Source organism: Propithecus coquereli, unplaced genomic scaffold (genome assembly GCF_000956105.1).
Source record: "Propithecus coquereli isolate 6110/MARCELLA unplaced genomic scaffold, Pcoq_1.0 Scaffold53, whole genome shotgun sequence".
Classification (NCBI taxonomy): Eukaryota; Metazoa; Chordata; class Mammalia; order Primates; family Indriidae; genus Propithecus; species Propithecus coquereli.
This window is the reverse complement of record NW_012151174.1, coordinates 5,147,092-5,170,879: the sequence shown is the minus strand read 5'-3', so window position 1 is coordinate 5,170,879 and position 23,788 is coordinate 5,147,092. Positions and strand designations below refer to the sequence as shown.

Genomic DNA, 23,788 nt, shown 5'->3' with positions numbered 1-23,788 from the left:
CGTCCTCTTTCTGTCTCCCTCTCCCCACCCCCATCTCCCTCTCCCTACCCCATCCCATGCGCATGCGTGCACACACACCACACACACACCACACACCACGCACATACCACACACACACCCCCCTCAGAGTCAAAGATTCAAACCCAGGCAGGCTGACTCCGGAATCTTCTCTCTCTAACCGACAGAATAAAATGCAGATAAACTCATCATCACTGGGGCAGCTACGATCCTTGCCTTAATCTGGTAACAGGATTAGGACGTGAGCACATAGCCGAGCATGTTTTGGTCATTCTCAAGTCTACGTGGGGCAGGCAGTGGTTCGGACGTGGGCACAGCGGTGACGAGCCAGGTGCTGCTCTTGCGGTGCTGACACGGAAGAGGAGGGACAGTAAAGTAGTAAACTCGTGAGCAGTTCCAGGCACGGCCAGTGCTGTGAAGGACGTAAAGGGGCTGGCGGGATAGGGTGACAGGGAGGGCCACCCCAGAGCGATGACATTTGCTCTAAGATGGGAACCCTGAGAAAGAGCCAATAGGGAAGACCAGGAGAAGAGTGCTCCAGGCTGGGCCTGCGGCTCACGCCTGTGATCCTAGCACTCTGGGAGGCCCAGGCAGGAGGATTGCTTGAGGTCAGGAGTTCGAGACCAGACTGAGCAAGAGTGAGACCCCATCTCTACTAAAAATAGAAAAATTAGCCGGGCATGGTGGCGCATGCCTGTAGTCCCAGCTACTCAGGAGGCTGAGGCAGGAGGATAGCGTGAGCCCAGGAGCTAGAGGTTGCAGTGAGCTATGATGACACCATTGTTGTCTACCTGGGGGTGACAGAGCAAGACTGTGTCTCAAAAAATAATAAAAAAGAGTGCTCCAGACAGAGGGAGCATGCAGAGGCCCTGCTGGGGAAGACCAGACGTGCTCAAGCAGCAGGAGGATGTCCAGGTACCTGGGGCATCCCAGCGCAGAGGCAGCTCGGAAGGTTGCACCTCATCCTAGTTAGGTGGGACGTGGGGCCTCATGGTCACTGGTAGCAGTTTGGCCTGGATTCTAAACGAAATCACAAATCATGGAGAGTTTCAACTGACTTGTAATTTTAAACTGTTGCTTTGGCTTGTAACCGGGGAGACCAGTTGGAAGCCTATTGCAGCAGGACAGAGGAGAGACGATGCTTCAGGAAGACACAGCGTTGAGTGGGAGAGAGAGTCAGGGTCAAGCTGGAGTCCAGAGGTGGATCCAGAAGCTGCGGTGGTCGGACAGGAGGGCGAGGGGACGGAAGGGACCGGGTGTGTCTCTGTGGGTTCAGCCCTACCATCTGCGTGGCCCACACTGCCAGTCTCTGCAGTGGGGCAGACTGAAGAGGAACGGACGGGGGCCCAGAGGCAATGCGGGCTCTCTTTTGAATGAGCTAAGCTAGAATCTGTCTGGAGGGCCAGGTGGATGTGTCAGGTCAGTAGCGGAACATTCGAATACAGAGCGCAGAGCGAGGAGACTGTTGGGGAGCACGGGATGTTGATGGCAGCTGAAGCCGTGGGACTGGCCCTACTGCCGGAGAGACCAACCAGGGAGAAAGGGGACAGGGAAGGGCAGGGCCTGATCTGAGCCCGGGACACCCTGCACGTGGCGTTGCACGAGGAGGAGTCGCCAGCAAAGGAGGTTAAGGAGGAAGAGCCCGGGTCAGAGGGGAGCCAGGCAGAGTGGTGCGGGGACGGCGGGAGAAATCGTTTCCGAAGGCGGGGTTCGCGCTGTGTCCACGGCCAAGGATCCAGCCGGAGGAGCACGAGGAGGGACCCCCTGGATTGGCACCATGGGACGTTGTGGGTGATTTTAGAGGGGAATTGAGGGATCTGGAGGGGTACACAGACCGAATGATACGGGGTGAGGAGAGTAGTGACACGGAAGGAGAAGCCGCAGACATTTAGCAATAGGTACTTCTTGGGAAGTTCTACGGAGACACGCCCGTGTGTGGAAGGAGGGTGGGCTCGAGAAAGGTGGTTTTGTGCGGTTTGCGCGTCAGGCGGGAGTTGCTAGAGCACGTCAGTGCGCGATGAAAATGGTGCGAGAGACAAAACAGATCCTGCAGGCGGGAGGGAGGGTGAGATGCGAAGTCTCTAAAAAGGGGAAAGGCCGCAGAACCTGCCCCCGTGTGCGCCGGGGCGGGGCCCTGGAGGCCTAGCCGGCAAGGAGACGTTTTCGAGAATTTCCTGCGCAGACAGCAGAGATCAGCGTGAACACGCGGAATCAGTGCAGACGTCTCGCATCTCCTCACTGCCTCCCTGGGGACCGTAAACTGGATCGCAGACCCCTGCAGCTTTGCGAGCTCCAGAGAGGGCGGGAAGGAAGCTGGGTCCCACCGGCCCTGCGGCTAGGGCGCATCGGGGCCAGGGGAGGGGAGGGCAGGGCACCATGGGGGACGAGTGTGGTGCGTCCTGTCGACACAGGTTCTCAGTGCTACGAGTCGGCAGGTAAGATGTGCGCCCCTGCAGGTGATGTCTGAAGCGGCTCTGATGTGCTGGGTGTAATGGCTCCAGCTGACCCCAGGGGGACGCCGGGACCACTGCCGCGCCCCTCTTCTGCTTTGCCGGATTTTGAGAAGCCAGAGGATCCAAGCATAGCTTTGGCCATTCTTCACAACATTTATCTTCAAATAACTTCTCACAGTGCTTCATGGCTACCTCAGTTCCTCGTTCCGTGACCTTGAGCAGTTATCCAGCGGCTCTGTGGCTCCGTTTCCTCACCTGGAGGTGATTAGATTGTCGTAGGGTCGCATGAGCTAATCTCCTGGAGCGGAGTCTGGCACACGGTGTGGGCTATTGCTGCCATGACAAATATAGCACAGTTTTAGTTCTAGAAATGAAAATATAGAGATAAACGGAAAATATAAAAGCCACGTCCAATCGCACTGCCTCGTGATAGTCACTCTTAGCATTTCGATCTTTCCAATCTTTCTCCTGCACGTGAGTACATGTATTCTTGCTCTGTAAATTCTTTTGTTCCGTGATTTTTTTAATTTAACCTGTTCTGTCACTAACATCTACCCATGCCATCAAACATCGCTTAAAACTCATTTTAATTGAATTGATGAATCCTTTATAGTCGTTCGTCATTTATAAAGTGATGTGTCATTGACGTTGCTTCAGTTACTCTTGACTGTGAATGGTTCTAGCTGTGCCGGCAATGACAGCAGCTGGTTTAAAAGGGAGGGAGAAATAGGAATGAGAGATAGACCACATTTACTCTTAAATATTAAAAGGTAAAACAGGTACAAAAGGATAAATTCCATGACTCAGGTCAGTAAAGACACTTAGGGATTTAAAACATATACATATATATATATATATATATATTTTAATAGTTGATATCTACTTTTATGAAGACCTCCTATTTCCTGAGACCGAAGGTATATGATTTACATCTAGTTTTTTGCCACTCGGAAGTATATATATATTTAAATTAAGGAAGATATCAGATAGACAAAAATAATTAGAACATAGTGTTTTCATGATTGTGGGGAAATGGATGTTTCGATATATTGCAATTTTATCTTTCTGGGGAGATGCAAAAAAAAAGAAAATAATATATCCAGTAATAATGGAATGATAAAATTATGGTAAATCCACACAAATTTGAAGCAGCCATTAGAAAATCATAAAGTACATGTTTATTTGTTGACGTGGAAAGGCATTTCACAATGTATTAAGTGTGAGGGGAAAGCAATAATTGAATAGCATGCAGAGCATTGTCTTACTTTTAAAAATATATTTATCATCTGTGTACACAGGGATAAACTTTGAAAGGATATACTCCGAAATATCTGAGTGGCGGTATTCCAGATGACTTTTTTCTTTAATTCTTGCTTTTGTGTATTTTCTGGATCTTTTCTTAAAAGAAAGTATTAAATTGGATAAGTATTAAAAACGAAAAGGGAGCTCCTTTTAAAGTGAAGACGGGAGGCTTGTTTGTGTGACTCTGCACTGGGCCCCCTGCCAGGGCGTGGGGCAAGATGAGGGGCGTGCGATGCCTTCACTCTAGTGCAAGAGTTGAGGATTTAGGAAAATGGGGCAGGTAACTATCAGACAAACAGATGATAGTAGCTGCCAGGACTGGAATGTGTAACTCTTCCAGATTGGAGCCTACATCAAAATCTGAAAGCGATGGTTGGTAAATAGGAGGAGAATGTTAACCTGAGACAGGAGTGCTTTCTCCCCGTGGCAGGTGCAAGGAGGATGACTGGCGGGAGGACAGGGTGGGGGAGGGGAAGAACCGCCCCAGGGAGGGCAGGGAGCCGGCTGCACAGAGAGGGAGATTTGATCTGCTGCCTGCTAGAGCTGCTCGGACACCTGAGCCAGAAGGTGACATTGAGATTTCACAAGGGTTGGACAGGTGCGCGAAAACTAGCAAGCGTGTTCTTGTTCGGGGGACAACCTGTTTGGTCCTTTACCTTTCTCTGAAAATCAGCTAGAAAAACGCAGCAAGAATGGCTCTCTCAATGGAGGTCGTCGGAGGATTTGTGTGTGTGTGTGTGTGTGTGTGTGTGTGTGTGTGTGTGTGTGTGTTTGTGCGCCCATGCACGCGATGATTTCAATGTTTGGAATCAGGTGAAAAATAGCTGTTTCTCTCCCCAGTTTTTGGCCACTCTGAGAGTGTCTGTGATAACTTCCATGTGGTTTTTGCCTCCCGTCTCCTTCTCCCAAACACTTTTATGACTCCAATAAAACGGTCTCTTGGGTGACCCCGACCTTCTGATGGCCAAGTCTTCACGGGCTTTTCCCTGGCATTCCCTGCTCAGCTCTACCTGCCCTCGTCACAGTTAAAGGTTTCCTTGAGTATAACCTATTTTTAAGGGTTTGTTGTTTGTTTCGTCCTGTTTTTTCCCTCCTACTCCCCCAGTTAACCCTGCACAGTTAATTTCCCCAGCCTCACACTCGATGCCTCAACAACCAAGTCCAAGCGCGTGGGCCCCGGGTTCCAGATCCCGCACGAGCGTCTGGCCGGGCCTCCCAGCACGCTGCTCCCCTCTGGTCACACGGTCCTCTCCCTGTCCCCACACGGGCTTTGCCGTCGTTCCCCAGCTCCGCTCACTGACCCCAGCAGAAGCGAAAGGCCTGAGGAACACGGGCGTGCACGGCACAGGAGGGTCGTGTGGTAGGAGGGAAGGTCACGGACCACGAGTTCAAACTACGCGAGTGCACTTCCTGTCACCACTGCTTTCAAGTTATGTGACCTCATGCGAATTACGTAACCTCTTGGTTCCTTGATCTTCTTATCTGTAAATTGGAACTCACTTCCTACTGGGGTTCACCATTATAGTAACTAAATGATGCAGAGCACCTAGCAGACAAATAGTAGGTGGTCAAAAGTTGGTAGTTCGCTTCCTAACCCCACCTTCATTCTCAGGGAACTAACAATTTTCTGGCAGGTGTGGTACTATAGGTGACATGGGTGGTATCAACAGGAACACTGGGAGTTCAGAGAAGAGAGAGCACAGAACAATGCCTGGCTGATCTTACAAGAGAGGACATCAGGAAAGACTGGAGGCCGAGGCAGGAGGATCACTTGAGCTCAGGAGTTCGAGACCAGCCTGAGCGAAAGTGAGACCCCGTCTCTACTAAAAATAGAAAAATTAGCCGGGCATCAAGGCGCACCTGTAGTCCCAGCTACTCGGGAGGCTGAGGCAGGAGGATCGCCTGGGCCCAGGAGTTTGAGGTTGCGGTGAGCTGTCATGAGGCCGCTGCACTGTAACCTGGGTGGCAGAGCGAGACCTTATCTCAGGAAAAAAAAAAAAAAAGAAAGAAAAGAAAAGACTGGGTAGGAATTTCCTAGGGAGCAAATACTATAATTAAAGGTACAAATATGGAAAACAAGCAAAGAGGGAAAGCCCCACCTCCTCCGAGTCCGGGAGCCCTGCTTGCCGCCCTACTTAAAGTTGCAACCCCTCCTGCCACGTGCCCATCACTGCCTGCGCCCCTGCCCCGCTTAACGTTTCCCCGGTTCACTCCCCGCCATGCCGAGTATTTATTTCTCGTCTGTGTTCTCACACGGGCAGAGTGTGTGGGTGTGTGTGCGTGTGTGTGCACACGCGTGCACGTGCGTCTTCCTCGCCGCATCCCCCTGCCTATGGAGCACACACACCAGCAGGCTCAGCTCTGTGGCTCGGGGTTCTGTGATTTGCAAGTGCAGGAGCTTCTGGCACATAAAGCTAGAAAACCACGTTAGAAATCATGAAGTCCGTTAAATGTCGGGTTTGGGGATTTTTAATTTACAGAGTGGAGACTCAAATCATCTGCTTTTTTAACAGGAAAGGTGTACTCCAGGAACATGAATCTGATGTAGCGCAAAGGTGAATTTGGAAGGGAGAGAGAAGGGAAGATAAGAGTCTATCGTGGCAGCCCAGGAACCAGGCGGAGAAAGCCCACACTGGGTGGTAGTTACAGAAATAAATAGGAAGGGACCGCAAACATTCCAGCAGAATTACCTAAACATGGCTGTTTTCACTGTCAATAAAAGGCTGGAAACACACGGAAGCAGTCAGGGGTGGGAGCACCAGGCGGCCGTCCGGGGAAACTGAGTGATGTGTATATTCTAAGTCTACCGATGGCAGAAGTAGCTGATTGCAAAGCACACATAGAGCATGAATCCATTTGTATAATTACATTACAGTATGTGTGTTGACACCAAGTATTTAACTTATCTGAAAAAATGCGGACCAGACTGTTAACATGTGCAGAATGGTATTTACAAAGGTTCCCACTGACCGTGGCTATTATGTCGCGCAATTCTGTGCTGCTTGGTTATTTTTCTATAAGCATCTATTATTTTATAAGGTAATTTAAACAACCCAAGTTAAATATATCTCAGAAACATCAAGACTATACTTTTAACTCTTGCAATTATTTTAAAATCTATCACCCAAAAATCTCTTGACACAAAATAGGTAGACATTAAAATCTGAGTGCAATTTATTTACATTTTGACTAAAAATCTGATATGGTGACCCTTTGCGTTGGAATAGTAGTGATGCTAAGGAGTTTGGGAGAGCCTGGTCCAAAATCAGAGGCCCCTCCTTCAAGGGCGAAGCCACCGTTACACTTGATTTTCCCCAAGAGGCAGACAGCATCTTCCTATTAATGAGTAATGAAGACATTAATAATCCACACTCTGTAATCTCCTGGCGACGGTTGCAAACCGCAACTTCGTGGTTGCTTTTCCCACAGACACATATGCACGTGCATTTCATAGTTCATAAACCATTTAAAAGTGTGGCTGTGATGGCCACAGTGATGAAAACGAAACCAAAAATTAATCTGCCATTAAAAGCATATTACTTTAAAGAAAGCTATGTATCATAATTCCTTTTAAAAATGATTTTCTGAAGAAATAGTCTAACTGAAAATAGCCTAAACCTGAATCATTCTCTATTCCACTGTGTAATTAGGTCAAAAATAAGAATTTGTATGTTGTTATTTAAAATGAGGAATATAATTCTTTGGACTTCTTATAAGTACTGCCAACATCTTAACTTTGTCATTATCTCTGATGCTTCCGCAGGTGCCAGTTCAACAGATTCTGACAGTGAAAGTTTAGCTTTCAAGTTAAAAGGTGGAGCTATGCCACAGTAAGTGCCTACAATTCCGTCAATTATTTACGAACAAAGAATGGCAACAGAATAGTTGGGTCTGAAACTGCTTTGAAGGAAAAGGTCAAATGATGTCAATCAGAGATCAAATATTTGAAGTTCAACACAATTTTTTGACTTACAAATTTGAACTATGAAGTCTGCATTTCATCACTGACATGCTGCAATTTAACCATAAACAATGTTAGTTTCAAAGACAACTATCTGATTATAAATGTATGAAAAGAGCTGTCACATTGAGAGAAAAATCAGTTAAATCATCACTAAAATGTAAATAAGAACCAATTTATTTGAGAACCAATTTATTTCTACAAATTGGAAAATATCTATTTAGGCCAGAAATGGATTTTCATTCAGAGAAAATCTATTTCTATTTAGATCATGTACCTAAAAAATCACAGAATTTAGTCATTCCTACAAAGTCATGTGGGCTTTTAATAAAATGTTAATAGCTTAATTATTTAGCAAAGATAAAATCTATTGGAAATTTGTAGAAAACTTCATTCATATTGAGACTATGATAATAAATTCCTTTGATCTGCTAGTAATTCCTACACAGCAGTTATATGCATTCAGCATCAAATAGTCACAGCTGCTACAGGGACGTTATGAGACCATGTACTTTTCCGCCCCGATCTTAGATGCAGAGGTCAAGCTTAGAGAAGTTGCATGACTTGCTGGAGACCGCACCGCCAGCTACTTGGAAAGCTGGACCTGGAACCAACTCTTCTTGATCTTCTCTCTACACCTCACTAACTTTTACGCACTAGGAAAAGACAAAAATTCCAAGACACTCTCAACAAAATTAGAAACCAGAACAAAGAACAGCTGCTGGACTTAAAATAGACAACCAAGACTTTCAGTTAAATATAGGACCCTAACCCTACACATTTCAAATATCTGCCGACTGATAAAGATTGGATTTTTCCCAAATATTTTATCTTAAGATTTTCAAGTTTGATACTTTGGAATCCTCAGCAATGTCTGAGTTGCTTCTAGCTGCTTTTCTTTTATTCGTGTGTTTATTTTTGCTAAACGTCTATCCGATACAGTCTATGCGTATGCCGCCCACAGGTATTCTAGCGTCAGTTGCGAGCTCCCGTTTCTGAAGCAATTACAGTTGAAGCGGATGAGCATGTGAAAAGAAACCCAGATTTTCTGTGGAAATGTGTCAAAGGATAATTCCTGCTAAAAAAGATTCTGACTCGAACACTTGCCTCCCTATTTTCCAGAGCTCAAAAGAAAACCACTTCCGTGTCCTTGACAATAGGAGCATCATCTCCAAAGACAGGAGTGACCACAGCTGTGATTCAGCCGCTGTCTGTCCCTGTTCAGCAGGTAGGTGCGCCTCGGCCTGGGCCCGCAAGGAGGGGAGCTTGTTAGCAGGCTTCTTGGTTTTAAGAACATAACTTTGATTCTAACTAGTAGTCTACCTCGAAATAGTTCCTCCATGGAAGCAGAACTGGGAGGAACGAAAATGGTAGATAATGCTCTTCCTTCTCATCCCCCAAAAATAGCCTTTAACCAAAGCCACACACCCATTGTCAGCTCTGCATTTCCCCCGGGAACCTCTTTCTCGCCCAGCTGATGATCTGATTAAATGGTGTCTGTTTTAGCCGTAACTATTTGGCTGTTCCCTCACATGTGTACGCTCTCCGTTTAGCCAAATTCATTGGTTCATCTCAAACAGATTAAAAGGCAAGAAAAGTCCACATGCCAACGAAAAGTTTTCCCATTCCTAAATCTAAGCAGATAAGAAAAAACAGCTCAAGTCCCTTGACTTCACCACGCTTTTTGTTCCTGCTTTTATTTCGTTGCAAGACTGCGTTAGCCAAGAAAGAACAGTACTATAAACTACCGGAAAGTAATTGTAGTGAGCTTACTTTGCAAACACTAGCAACATGAACTTTTTTTTAACAAGTAAAAAATGTTTTATCTAAATGTCTCTAAATCATGATGATACGATGAATATCGTTAAAGACAATACCCAATGAGGGGTTTTTCCCCACATTCTTGCGGTGTGAGCTCATTCCTAGCTAGGGACTATGTCCTGTGGCCGTCACTTGCTTGCCGTCAGCCTGTATGATCCATCGAGTCCTCAGGGGTGTTTTAGCAGCTACAGTGTGTGACGTACACTCTGCCATGTGTAGAAAATGCAAACAGTAGAGAAAAGACATTCGTGCCCATAAACTTGAATCAACCAGGATAAGGTACTCCGAGATGGCATATAATACCCCTACACCAGAGTGACTTTTACAGAAATATTTCTGATTAAATCAGTGGGTTTTTTTAGGGGGGAGGGGGGTTGGTGTTTGATGTTTAAATAATGGTAAGTTTCTGTTGAATGCTTAGCACTGAGGTAGGAGTTTCATGGCTGAAAAAAAAAGTGACCAGCCCCATTTTCAAACAGTTTACAAACTAGTCTGAGAAATAAAAAACACACACAAAACACTTCTTAGATATGACAGAACACGTTGAGGTGTAACAGGGAAGCCTAAGAACAGAAAGATGTGCGTGCATCTCAACGTGTACTTGTCATTCTCATGCAAAGAGCACGTCTCTAAGTTGTTTAAGTTCTGCAGGAACATGGAATGGAATGCAATATATCCCACTCGTGTAGTTGGAAGAATGAAGTGCTCAGAGAGACTCCGTCACTTGGCGATTGTGGGCAGTGTGACATAAAGGTTAGGGCTCTGGAGCCAGACTGCTGGGTGTTTTTTTTTGTCGTTGTTGTTTGTTTTTTTTTTGAGACAGAGTCTGGCTCTGTCACCTGGGCTAGAGTGCTGGAGCATCACCCTAGCTCACAGCAACCTCAGACTCCTGGGCCCAAGCGATCCTCCTAACCCCAGCCTCCCGGGTAGCTGGGACTACAGGTGTGCCACCACCGCCTGGCTAATTTTTATTTAGTTGTCCAGCTAATTTCTTTCTATTTTTAGTAGAGATGGGGTCTCACTCTTACTGCGGCTGGATCCTCCCGCCTCAGCCTCCCAGAGTGCTAGGATTACAGGCGTGAGCCACCATGCCGGGGCCTCAGACTGCTGGGTTTGACCCCAGTTCTACCACTTCTTAACTAAGGGAACTTAAGCAGATGGTGTAGCCTCTCTGTGCCTCGTTTATTCATCTGTAAAATGAAGGTGATTTTACCACCAATCCCACAGGGTTGTCGTGGAGACTCAGTGAGTTAATCTTCATGTGACATTTAGAACAGTACCTGGCACAGAGTAAATACTATAAAAGTGTTCATATATTCTTTGGACATAAAAAAACAGTGAAAGTGAAACCCACACCTCCCGAATCACAAGCCAGTGGCAAGTCCTCCAGGGGTGATGAACGAGGCCCCTCCCGCCCAGCATCCCTGCACCTCTGCCAGCATTCGCGACAGCCCGTGGCAGGGTCAGACACAGTCCCAGGTCACCCTCATCTCGGGTTAAGACGCTAGCAACCACTTATCTAAGTGAATAAATCCAGATTAGTTGAAAGTAAGTGATTGTGCACAAAGAAATATTTTCCATCCACGAGTCTGAAATCCTTGCATTTCCCTAGAGACGAGTGCCATTCAGTAAGTGTTTCGGCACCTTTATGTTGGTTTTTGCACATCAAGAAACAAATAATATGTATTCCTTTCCTCCTCTTTTCCCATAATCCCTGTATCAAAAAAAAGAGTGGACGTTAAAAATAAGATAGGTAGATATTTACTTTACCCTCCACTGCCAATAGCTGATGCTTTTAATTTAACGAATCCAGGCTGTACTTAAAAATGTAAAGTCTGGGGAACTGTTCAAAAGACCCCTGTGGACGTCCCACACACAGAAATCTGTTTGGTAATAGTGTCTAACAGCTCGTGGCTCCCCACAGACCCGGGAACTTTCACCTTGAATACCCTTTAGAGCAGAGAAGAGACACAGACGCGAGCTGCGGAGGGGAATGGCGTCTGCCCCGTGAGAGCTGCGGGCGGGGACTTCGAGCCGCTCGTTCGGCTCAAGCGGAGCGGTCCCCGCGGTGAGAGGCTGCTCTGCTAGAGCCCGTCTTTCCAGCAGTTTATGCGTTTGGAATTTGATCCACGCATCTCTGCTTTTCCAGGTTCAGAGTCCGACGTCGCATCTCTGCCAACCGGATGGAACCGCTGCCGCCCCGTTTCCTCCTGTTTTCACAAAGGTCTGACATCTGGAAGTCTCGTTCCCTGGGCTTGCCTTGGTCCTCAGAGCCCACCCCCGCGTGGCTGCGGGGAGCGGCCTTCACAAGCTGAGGGGGACAGACCAGCAGGCTGATTATCACGGCCACCTTGAGGCCAACTAGAGATGGGTGGAGCGGCTGTCGGGTGGCAATGATCTTGTGACAAGTCCGAAAGCCGTGGGTGTGGGCAGGGGCCTGACAGAGCTCAAAATCCAGTGGGAAAGCCAAAATGGGTAGGAAAGACGAGACACGATACTGTGGAGGAAATCGCGTGGGAGATCTGGCAAGTTTTGTGGAAATTCGGGAAAATTGACTAATTTTCAATTTGTTCTGAGCCATTGATTCATGTTGCCGGGCTGAATGACACCCATTTTGTTGTCAGCCACCCCAGTCAGAAATGGTTCTATGTAACATTTCTTCTCCTTCTTTTTTTTTTAGAGAAAATTATAACACTTTATTGAAAGACATTTTAAAAGGCCCAAATAAATAGATAATGCCATGCTTGTGGACGGAAAGATGATAAGGAAGTCCCCACTCCCTGATTAGCAGTCTGTGCTTCATGCAAATCCAGCTAAAATTCCAGCATAGTTTTCTTGTTTTTATTTATTTGTTTGATACAGAATTTAGCAACCTGATTCTAAAAGTTGTGTGGAAGAAAAAAGTGGCTAAAAGTAGCCAGGGTTCCCCGGCAGAAGGAAAACGAGACGGTGTTACACGGGAGTGGAATTTGTCCTGTAGGGTGTCAAGACTGTTTCTGAGAGGTGTGGGAGCTAGGGTAGGGTAGCGTAGTGCTGGCTCGGGGCTGGAGAGCTGAGGAGTCGTCGGAATAGAGCCCACAAAGGAGCCCCGGTCCCTGCAGAAACCTGCAGATCACTGGGGAAAGAACGAGTTCCTCAGCAGAGGTGACAAAAGGTTCAGTTGGACGCCGGCCTCACGCTTTTCACCACAATCAGTTCCAAGTAAACCAGAGACGAATGCGAAAGTGAATCTATCAAAACTTTGGTGAGGGAGTAGAGAAAAGCATCTTTAGTATCTTCATGTAGGAATGACTTTTTCCCTCCTGAATCCAAGCGTTGTCGAAGATGTTTTCATAAGCAGTGAATTTTAATAATATTTCCGGCCAGGCCCAGGCAAAAAGTGACAACTGTTGATAACAACGTCTAAACTCCCCTCCTAGATAGATTGTGAAAGAAAGAAAGAGAGAGAGAGAGAAAGAGAGAGAGAGAGGGAGGGAGGGAGGGAGGGAAAGAAAGAAAAAGAAAGAAAGAGAAGGAAAGAAAGAAAGAGAAAGAAAGGAAAGAAAGAAAAAGGAAAGAAAGAAAAAAAAAGAAAGAAAAAGGAAAGAAAGAAAGAAAAGAAAGAAAGGAAGAGAGAGCAGGACACGTATAACCCTACCAAAGGCTCCCAGTCAGCACAGTAGCCGTGCGTGTGCCCGGGGGCCGGGGCAGGAGTGTGCGCGGAGGCCGGACCGCCACACCGGCATGTGGTACAAGAGCTTGGCACAGCAGCTGCTCAAGGTCACACCGCGTGCGCGCTGCCTGAGGTCCTGGTGACCAAGGCTCTGCTGGCTGGGGCCTCTCCATCTAAACAGACAGTGGACATCCATGCTGGTGGCATAGGGGAGGGAGAGACGGTGAAGTTTCACTCTCTGTCATCCCGGGGCTCCACCACGGTGGCCTGCTGTGTGGGATGTCATGGAATTCCTCCTGGTCACCAAGGGGAAGTCTCGAAAACTAGAAACAAACCCCGTTTCCTCATTGTGTTCTGGATCCTGAGACGTAGAAAGTCTGTTAGTGGCTTTGTCCCTGCCGCAAAAGAAAACCACAGAGGGTTCTATGCACTAACAGCATGGCTTAAAAAAGTAAAACGAAATTCTATATTTTTATATAGGTTGATTTCAAAGCAATCTCAAACCGCAGAGCCGCTTCCCTGGCGTCTCTGGCCTCCCGCTCTCCGTGCCTGGACCTGCAAACATTCCGGGTTCTGCAGGGCTGTTCCCGGCCTCGCTTTCCCCAGCGTCTCTCCCTCTGTAGGCCTGGGCTCTGGTTTTGGAGGGGCAGGGGTAGAAAACAACCCTGCTGATCTCCGTAACTCAAACCAACCTTGGGTTTGACGCCCTCAGTCCCTTCCTCGGCCTGTCTCGGGCATGACGGTGCAGGGCCAGCAGGTGGGCTTTGCCCATCCTCGGGGTTCCTCCGTCTGTGTCCTCGCACTGCTCTGGAAAAGACTCCCAGGTCCCAGCTGGTTGGAGCAGAGCCGCGCCTCCGGGCAGGGAGGAGGGCTCGGCCCAGGCAGCAGAGCTGCATGTGGGCTGTGGGCCTCTGGGTGCTGAGGACACACGTGTGGCCAGAACGGCCACCCCCACGTGGCATTTCCTCCCAAATGGTCAGACCCTCCAAGGGATCTCAGTGTCAGGGACTTGAGGAGAGGCCCTTACATGCATCCTAAACACCCAGGCCCCAGAGTCTACACTGGGTGATTGGCCTGCCTGTGCAGCCTCCAGGGGTTGACGTGCTGTCTCCTGTGGGGTCCTCTTGTCGTCTCGAGGGTCTCCTGGAAGCTCACTGTGTTTGGCCATCGCTTTTTCCAAGATGAGAAAAGTTTGTTCCAGGAGGAGCCAGATTATAAGCCTGGCACAATTACGGAGCTTTGAGTGCTCAAGTTCCTGGGCATCCACCCATGTCCTACATCTCTGACTTTCCAACACTGAAAAAAAAAACAAAATGCATAATTTTAGGGATAATCGAAGTCCCATTTGGTGCCTAAATGCTCAAATGTGAAAAATATTTGGGTACCATTTGAAATATCCCCTGAGTGGCTTCCTGGACAAGCCCGGAGACATTTAACAGGCTGACTGCCGAGTGAGTTGTATTTAACCCAGGCTAGCTTTGAGCGCAGGGCCGCGTGAAGCAAAACCCTGCATTTGGTTCATGAAAATCGTACTTGTTGATGTTCTTATTGTTACAGTTAATAATGACAATTTAATTCTAAAAACATGGATTGCGTTGCATATAAGTCATGCACAGAAACCAATAAAACATAACAAATTAGAAAGGATCCTTTTGTTTTAATAAAACACCGTGGCCCCAGGAAAAATGTTGTTTTCTAGTGTGGCCGTGAGTGCATTAACAGGTCAATCCATAGGAACTGGACCCCGTGAGTAACACTTACCCTGTTGTGATCCACTAAATTAGCTCTTTTCTGGACCCAATTAAAGTTAAAAAATTGATCTAAAAACAGAGACTTTCTACATTTTAAAAATAAGAAAGGAGAAAGAATACAATCAGAAATAGTTGGCAATCTTAATCTTTTCACTTGGAAGAAAAAAATCATTCTTGTTAACTACCAAAATTCTCATCAAACGTCTTCTCAGACACCGCGTGAGGCTTTCTGGTTCTCCTGCTGACGTCGTAGACTTAGAGCTTCCCAGGCTCTGCACGCTCAGGGCAGGACACCTGCTATGGGGATGTCATTTATTGTCCTCTCAGATAATTCAAACCAAACCAAACCAAACAAAGCCCACACACACTTCCCGATGTCAGTGTGCTTGCTTTTGGTCTAGGGACAGGTAAAGTACTTTATTACGATTGAATTATTTCGAGAGTCCTGTGTGCTTTACGTTAGACCCGGTACTCTACAATCAGAAAGTCTAAATGAGCCCCTTGCTAGTTAATCCTAGAGGAAGAAAGAGGATACATATGCAGGAACTATTAATGTCCTGATATTCAATAACAAGTATAAAAGCTTTACCTCTCTGCATCTGTAAAGCCACATTAATTTCTAATCTGTTGGATCGTAAAGATTTATTGGTCTGGAGTTGGAGTGGGGTGAGGGACAACAAAGGCAGTAGCAGGGAGGAGGAAATGAAGACCAGCAAGGGAGAAAGGCTGCATGTTTATGGTCTTACTCAGAATCTCAAAATGAGAAAATACCGAAACCCACGCGCTTAGCAAACCTGACGTAGGGAACTAGGTGGGCAGAGGTGGTGGGAGGTACAGACAGGAAAAGGTCAGAGCATGCGAAAGCAAATGCATGCGTTTTTTTCTTTTATCTGGTTTTCATGAGAATATACATTCATTTGGAGTGTGGCAGTGTTAAGAAGTGCGCAGATAGAGAAAGGTAACAGTGGTGACCAGCAAATTCCATAAATTCGAAAGAGTCAATGCAAATTTGCAGGCAGGCCAGAGAGTTCTGCAGGGCTCATGGTCAACCTTACTCATTTCATGACACAGAGATTGTGGAGAGCTGTTGGTCGGCGGGTGCAAAGGTGTTTGTCCTTACCTGAGTTAGCGGTCATTATTTTATGATGCATTTTGTATTTTGTTTCTTGTCTATAGTTTGGATTTTTTATTCTGCCCCGTGAAATTGCTTAAAAACCCAGCGAAGTCTGACAGGTGCGTCTGCCTTGAATTTCAGGAGCTGCAGAACACCACGGCGGCCGAGGGCCGGGTCGTGGTCCTGGAGTGCCGGGTGCGGGGCGCGCCCGCGCCGCAGGTGCGGTGGTTCCGGCAAGGGAGTGAGATCCAGGACTCTCCAGACTTCAGAATTCTACAGAAAAGTAAGCAGAGGCGCCGTTTCCCCAAATCTGACCATTTTATTCTGGCTTCAGGAAAACCAAGCAGGGCCGAGCCATTCGGATGAACTGAATTCTATTTCCAGAGGGTGGTAAGACCGGATAGATAGTCCACACGGCGTGAGAGCCAGTAAAGTAGAACCGCGGCCCCTTCGAAACCCTGATGAAAGTTATATGTTCTTTCTTCAAAAAAAGTGCATATATACACCGGGACTCAAAGTTGGGCAAATAATTTAGGGGGTTCACAAGACTACTATAGCCCAACTATAAGCTGCAGTTTCAAAAGCTCCCTAGAGTAAGCTGTTACTAGAATTCGAGTTTCCACGTTTACAGAAATATAGCTGATCTACTGTCACTGTCACTATCTCTTTTGGGTTTCGGGGTTTGACTGCAACATTTCTGCAGGCATGACCTGGGCAAGGCTGTAGAAGCGGATTGGTAGGTTTGTTATTTGATGGAACCCCATTCTAATACTGCGTTCTGATTTATTTTATTTTATTTTTTTCATGTGGCAAACAGAACCCAGATCTACAGCTGAACCTGGTAAGGATCTCTTTGTGCGGGGAGGGAGGTAACGTGTCTGTGGGTTTCAATAGTTCTTTGTTTCTGCTTTAAAGCCATAAGCGGAACAATGTTTTTGCAGTTCCCTGGAAACGTGAAACCCCCTTAAAGACAATATCTCCTTTATCATGGGGTCAGTACGCTGCATTTTACATCAGCTTCTTTATTAGTGAAACATTAAGTTCCATTCAGACAAGAAGGTCGGGCTCAGTGACTTCAGGCTTTTTTAAATATAGTCTTTTATGCTCAGAAAGCAAACTGAGCTAATGGTGGAAAAACATCCTCCTAAAATTCCGGCAGAAAAGAACAATCTGCCGTGCACTCCCCCAACCCAAACGGGAACCACCGGACACCTGGGCTTAGGAGCGCTCAGAGAGCATGGCCCCCGTCACGGGCAGACTGACCCCGGCGGGTCTCCTTCGCCTGCCCTGAGCCGTGACTCTTGCTGCTCTGCATGAAGCAAGTCATCCTGCCCTAGGGGCCCTCAACGACCAGGTCACCCGACCTCATCAGAGCGCTCCGTGTTCCCCGGCCTCAGTCTTCTCGTATATTTACGACTCCTCGAGGACTGAAACGGTGTTTGTAAAGGAAACAAAACTTTTACGGAGGTATTTCCTAGTATGTCCTCCCTGAGACTATTTTCTTTTGTATTTTTCCCATCAGCAAAGTCACAGTGCCACTTATTTCTTAGCAAAGGCTAGAAAAACAAGCCACTTTCCTGTTTGTGCCTCTGCTCCCGTGTCAAGCAGATCTGGCCACATGTGCCTTACGAGCTGTGACCTTGCTCTGACCCTTCTTGGGGATGTGAATGTTCTCTCTGGGCTGCCACGGGTCAGATGACGAGGTCAGTCCCTGAACCTCTCACACCTGAGTTTGGGGTCTTAAAAGCAGTGTATGGCCCTGTTCGGGTCCACAGCGCAAGGGAGGCTGGGTAGCGTCCTTGGGGAAGAACTGGAATTGATCCACTGTCCTCTTGTTGTGAGTTACCACTAGAGCAGCCACCCACCGAAGGTGCCAGTCACCACGTCAAATACTGCGGTCCCTTTCCCGCCCGTGGAAACACAACTGCACATTTTGTCTGTGGTATGTCTTCGTATGAAATGGCATGATGCTAGTTCCCTGACACGTGGGACTTCCGAGACTAAATAAATCTACTGCATTAGCTGTTGCGGAAACCCTATAGGGAGTCGGGACACATCTTTTGCTTTTACTATTTTAAGTAGACTTTAAAATATAAAGAAAAGTAAAAGTAGGAACTGAACATCTCTTTTATCTCCAAGAAATAGCTTATTATGTGAAGCAAACCTATAAAGCAACTGATGTCTTTTAATGTTTTATGTACAAATAAGACTGAAACCTTGAGCCAAAACTTCTGCAAACGTTATTACTGGGATGGATTAAGGCTGCTTTTGATGTTGCATTTAGGACTCTGAGCAAATTCATGCAACTCATTCTTCATCATGCTGTTATCCATTGTCATTAAATGGACATCTATTAAATGTCCTTCATTAAAATGTCTCCCATAATCTCGGTTGGAAAATCATAAACTAACCATCATCTAAAAATTCAAAACATTGGTTAGAGACTGCAGTTTCAAGTATGTGCATATTTGAAAGTTGGAAACACTCAGAATATACTGGCTAATGAGGAATAAATTTGGATAAGGAGGGAGACCCCTGTGCCCCACTCCCCACTCCTCACCCCTTACTCTGCATACACCCCTCTCTTTCACTTTTGGTTTGCTGTTTTGCTTCTAGAATATAGTTTTGGTCGTGAATTATTTAATAAAATTCATCCTAAGCAACTTCATGGAGTCACTTGACCTCTAGAACTTGCTTAAATGCCTTTTGGGTTAACATGGCAAAATCATGAAGAAAAGAACAAGACAGGGAAGGCCTTCCTTTCAAACTCCTTGTCCTGGCAATGTATAAAAATGTTTCCTCTCCATGTTCACTGAATTTTCTTATTTTTATTTTCCCTTTAGTTAGATCTGGAAGTATTTAAGAAAACAGACTCCTCCATTCCAACCACAATAATAGCATTTGCTGAAAACAAATTTTTCTTGGCAGAGAAATATTTCAAGCTAATCTGTCAATATAAGAAAAAAATATATATAGTCAGGAGCTATTGATAACTATCACAACAAATTTTCCCTGACCCCTAGTAACTTCTCCGCAATTACACGTACCATGGCACTGCGAGAATCGCCCCTTCTCCTTCGCAGGGAAGCGTCACCCTGCTCCACTTCAGGACATCTGCAGTTGGCATGCAGCGCTGAACAAAATCTCTGATCACATTTTTTAAACAAACAAAAAAACCGTCAAACACGTGAATGACTGCTCAAGGGACTGCTCATGTGAGTGGTTATGAGTAAGAACCTCAGAACAAGCAAATGTTAAAGCGTATTTGTATTCAAACAAAGCTTTGGCATGCCTGACAAAACCAGGTCTGATTCTTCCACCAGTTGCCAAGCGTTTCCTTTACGTTGACCTTGAAGTTGCTCTGTCAGGGGGAAAAAACAAAATAAATATGATCGTCTACTCTCCATCAATGGGCTGATTGACCATTACGTCTAATGGGCCCCCGAACCGTCTGACTACGTAGAATGTGTCACTATGTAGGAACTGGCTTCCGGGTAGCTCTTTTCTAGCCCTTGTTAAGTGGAAAGGAGAAAAACACACATGACTGCAATACATCTGAGGCAGGAGATAAATTTTATAGGACTAGGTCAGGGATATTTTCCAAATGCTAAACATAAATAGCCTTTGAAATCCAGGAAAATATTCAAGCATTCAGATTGCATCGTCCTCCCTGTGTCCTGTCTCCGCTTCTCCTGACATAGTCACTCTCTCCTTGGTGGCCGGCTTTTGTGAGAGCGCCTCTCCCTCTCTCTGACACACACACTCCCTCTTCCTTCCCTCCCTCCTTCTTCTCTTTCCCCATCTCCCTCATTCTTTTAATCTCTTTTTTCTCTTCTCTTTAATGTCTTTCCTTATTCATGCGCAAGATGTTTTAAAGTTCTAGAAATAAAATTGAAATTCCCTAGTATATAGCCCCATTAGCGATTAGATGTTTAGATAAAGAAGGAAATAGCAGGTTCCCTCCCAATGCATTTGTGCAACTGAAACAGGTTTTTCTCGTCACTGCCGTGTTGTATCTGTCTAATGTGTTTTACACTCCCCGGTCTGTCTAGACAGAAGTCGGCTTGCACCACAAATCTTTTCAGATCGTTTTGTGAATTAATAGCTAGTCAGCTTACTGAAGACCAACATCCGTTTGTCACATTACCTCTCTGGCCTTCTTCTTTGACATGCTGACTCTACACTGATTGATTTCTTCAGCGCCTGGTCTGGGGGTGGGGACGGAAGACTCGCTGGACAGCTGTGAATGCTCAGGCTCTTACTCAGCTGTCTGCAAACAGCCGCAGACCGCACTGAGTTACTTCTGTGTCGTTGTCTAACGACATGCAAATTACAAGCACAGACCGCGTCTTCCTGGTTGGAGAATTCACGTATAAACGTATGGCACCTCCTGCTTTCACTGTGAATCTCTGCTACCCAGTGTGATCCACCCTAGGTCTTGTACGGTACAGTCCACGTTTTGATTCTGTGATTCAAAGCCAAGTACTTTATACTTAGCTGACTGCACTAGGTGTGAAGTTGTAGGAGGGCCATGCTGGGGATGTGTCTTGAGATCCCAGCAGATTGTGCACAGTTAGAAACTTAATGCAGGTTCTAGGTTAGGATGGTGGGTTGAACAAAGGGTTGTAGGACAAAAGTAGGCTGTGTAAAACCTGTGGTTCCCAAACTGTGTGACAAGGTGCCCTGGAGCGGTGTACCAAACTGGCAGGGCGCTGTAATACGTGTGAAGTTTTTGATGCAGACACATTGAGATTGACATCTGACAGATAGGACACAACTGCTAGCTTGAACTAGTTCAGAATGTCAACACTAGATCACCCTCCACTCTTTCCTATGACGTCATATCTTTGTGAAGCTGAGTTTTTGATGGGTGTGTGATAAAAAGCAAGTGCCGCGTGAAAATGCACGTGAAACGTGCCGTGAGGCCGCTGGTCCGGTGTGGCTCCAGAGAGGCTGCACGGCGCCCTCCGCATGCGCACATCCCTCAGCAAGTAGGCGTGGTTACTTAGGAATAAAGTAGTATCTTTCTTTGAATTCATGTGTATTTTCTCCAACAGTACCTAACTTGCTTAGATATAAATACTTATAAAATTCTTTGGAGATAACTACATAATAAATGGAACTATTATTAGGTATGTCTTTTAGAAGCACCATAAAAGAGTTACTAAGATATTTAGGGTCCCGTGAACCAAGGAAGGTTTTTTTAGTCTTTGCAGGCAGGGGCGGACTCCAGGCACTTCTGAGTGCACAACCACAAAGAAAACCGAGTGACTCTGAACTCTAACGGCTGAACGTGCCTCTTCCCAGCCCTCTTCCCGCGCTCACCTTCTGAAATGCTGGCCTGTCAACTTTGCCTCCTTGGCAGAGACTGAGGGACTTTTCTCTGAGCAATCTAAACATCCCAAGAGAAAAAAAAAATTGTAGGTAATGATTTAGGAATTTCTCCTGTAAAGATGCCACCTAGATTATGCTACAGGGGAGGCCAAAGCCGCCAAGTTCCTCTCTTGTGCTCAGAGCTTCTGGTCAACTCACAACCATGTCAGACGAGCAGAGAGGAGAGAAATCTGAAGAAAACCTCTAACATGAATGACGTAGAGGAGAAATTAAAAAGCAACTTTCCCGAAAAGCAACTTAGACAAAGCAAATTTGCAAAGAGAAGAAAATATTATATTAATATAAGACAAAACAAAATCTCTCCTGAGGAAGATAAGAAAATCAGTGCATCCAAGAAGTAAAAATGAAAAGCTATTTAAAAAAATGGAAAGGGAGGATATTTGGAAAACAAAAGGAGTTCTTGGAATGAAAAAGTTGGTAGCAGAAATCGAAGTTGAGAAAATGTCCGACAAAGAAGGGATGTAAGAGAGAAACGGAAGAAAATCAGAGAAACCAGAGAACCAGCCCAGGGTTCCAGGAGGAGAGAAGGAAGAAGGGGCACAGAAGGGATTATCGATAAGATTATCAATAAAGTAATTCAAAAAATGTCCCCGAACTGGGGGCCATCAGTTTCTAGATTGAGAAAACCCACCGAGCGCACGATGTTTGGCACAAACTCAGAGCGGTGCACATCATCGCGAAATTCAGAATATCCGGGACAAGGAGGTCATGTTACAGGTGTCCAGGGAGAAGACTGTACAAACTGTGAGGATCAGGAGGGCGTGGCCTTCTCAGCGGTCACACCAGACACAGAGACACAGCGAAACAAGACCTTCGAGATGCTCAAGGAAACCTTCAGGGAAGCTGAAGCTGGTTTATGGCCCAGGATGGTGCCTGGGAGCTTGTTTCTAACAGTGACAAGATTGCCTTTTCTTTGCATAACACGATTGGTGCTTGATACCCAATTTTTTAAAACTAAAGAATGCATTTCTTAAGGATACACACATATGGTGCGAACATATAAAGAAAATCAAAGGAATTAATATCTCAGTAGAAGAAGGAAGACAAATTGGGGGGCATACAAGGCATTTCTGAAGCGTCGGTAATAGTGCATTCCTCAGGCTTAGTGATGGGTGGGCTCCTTTCATTGTCATTCCTGAGATTAGGCATTTTAAATATCCTTCTCTACATATGGTAGGGTTCACAATTTTTAAAAATCCTTCATAAATGCTAATAAAAGCATTGCATTTACCCACACTGAATTTCGTCTTGTTGCTTTTAGTCCAGAGCCCTTTTTGATCAACTGTGGTGGCCAAGCCATGTGGTTTGAAAGGTGAAATCTGGCTTCCTTTTTAGTTACTCTGGGGGAAAAAAGGGAAGGAAGACATTTATGAAAACGACCCCTTATTGCGCAGGGGACCTAGTAATCGTATCCTCGCTGCCTCATCATTTTATGAGTTTTCACCAAAAAAAAAAAAAAAATGGTTTTTATGTTTAACAAAGTGTTAAGTATGTCCAAGAAAAATGAAATTCAGGGTCTCCTTCTGGGAGATATTACTGTGATTAAGTAATTTTTAGGTAACTGCAAAGAACAGAATTTATCATCAGTAAAAATGGTTTCTGATTTAGTAATTTAGTATCTGCCCTCAAGTTGAAACCATGGGAAATCAAACTCAGGAAAACTGGATTAAAATGGATCATAATTAAAGTTATTATACTTTAAATGTTTCCATTTATACTAGAGACAATTGTTTTTAGTACAGATGAGCTTCTAACTCCCTTTATTTGACATGAGCAGTCATTTCCTGATTTCCATTCCTTACCAAAATTTATTTTACAGACGTTGTATAAGTCTTTGTTCAAGTAAGATGCTACCAGATGAAGATTCAGTATTGCAGCCTGGCTCGTGTCATTCCCTCGTGGCTTTCCTCGTTTCTATACTGTCAGAACCACGCAAGCCAGGCTGCTCCTTTCTCTCAACAAAATGGGAGCATGTTGCCACTGTTGGATGAAATTTTCCAAGAGAAGAAAAGCTGAACAAAGTTGGAACGTCGGATGAAAATTTTATCTAGTAAAAAATCACTGACATATCAATGCATGAAAATCACTGAAAGAACATTCCAGTGCTTATTTTTCTTTCCTTTTTTTTCTTTAAGTCTGTAACTCTTCCAGATGTTCAGTTGGTCATCACCTATATACAGGCATGTACCTTATTTTATGCATAGAAGTATTCCTGAAAATTCATGTAAAATGGATTCTGTTCGATCACAATTGAAACACATAAAGGAAGCTTGTAGAAAAATCAGTCTTACCGAGAATTCCTTTAGAAAACTGTCTTTTTGT

At 45.7% G+C, this 23,788-nt stretch overlaps 1 protein-coding gene across 1 annotated transcript in view; it reads left to right on the top strand.

Annotated features, from left to right (window-relative positions):
- Positions 1–23,296, top strand: part of LOC105820509 (palladin-like) — a 160,439-nt gene extending 137,143 nt beyond the window's left edge. The window contains exons 4-9 of the mRNA XM_012656993.1: positions 7,537–7,603; positions 8,857–8,962; positions 11,705–11,779; positions 16,214–16,355; positions 16,890–16,913; positions 23,286–23,296. Of these exons, the coding sequence (XP_012512447.1) occupies positions 7,537–7,603; positions 8,857–8,962; positions 11,705–11,779; positions 16,214–16,355; positions 16,890–16,913; positions 23,286–23,296 (425 nt within the window). The remainder of the gene's footprint in view (positions 1–7,536; positions 7,604–8,856; positions 8,963–11,704; positions 11,780–16,213; positions 16,356–16,889; positions 16,914–23,285) is intronic.
- Positions 23,297–23,788: the final 492 nt, after the last annotated feature.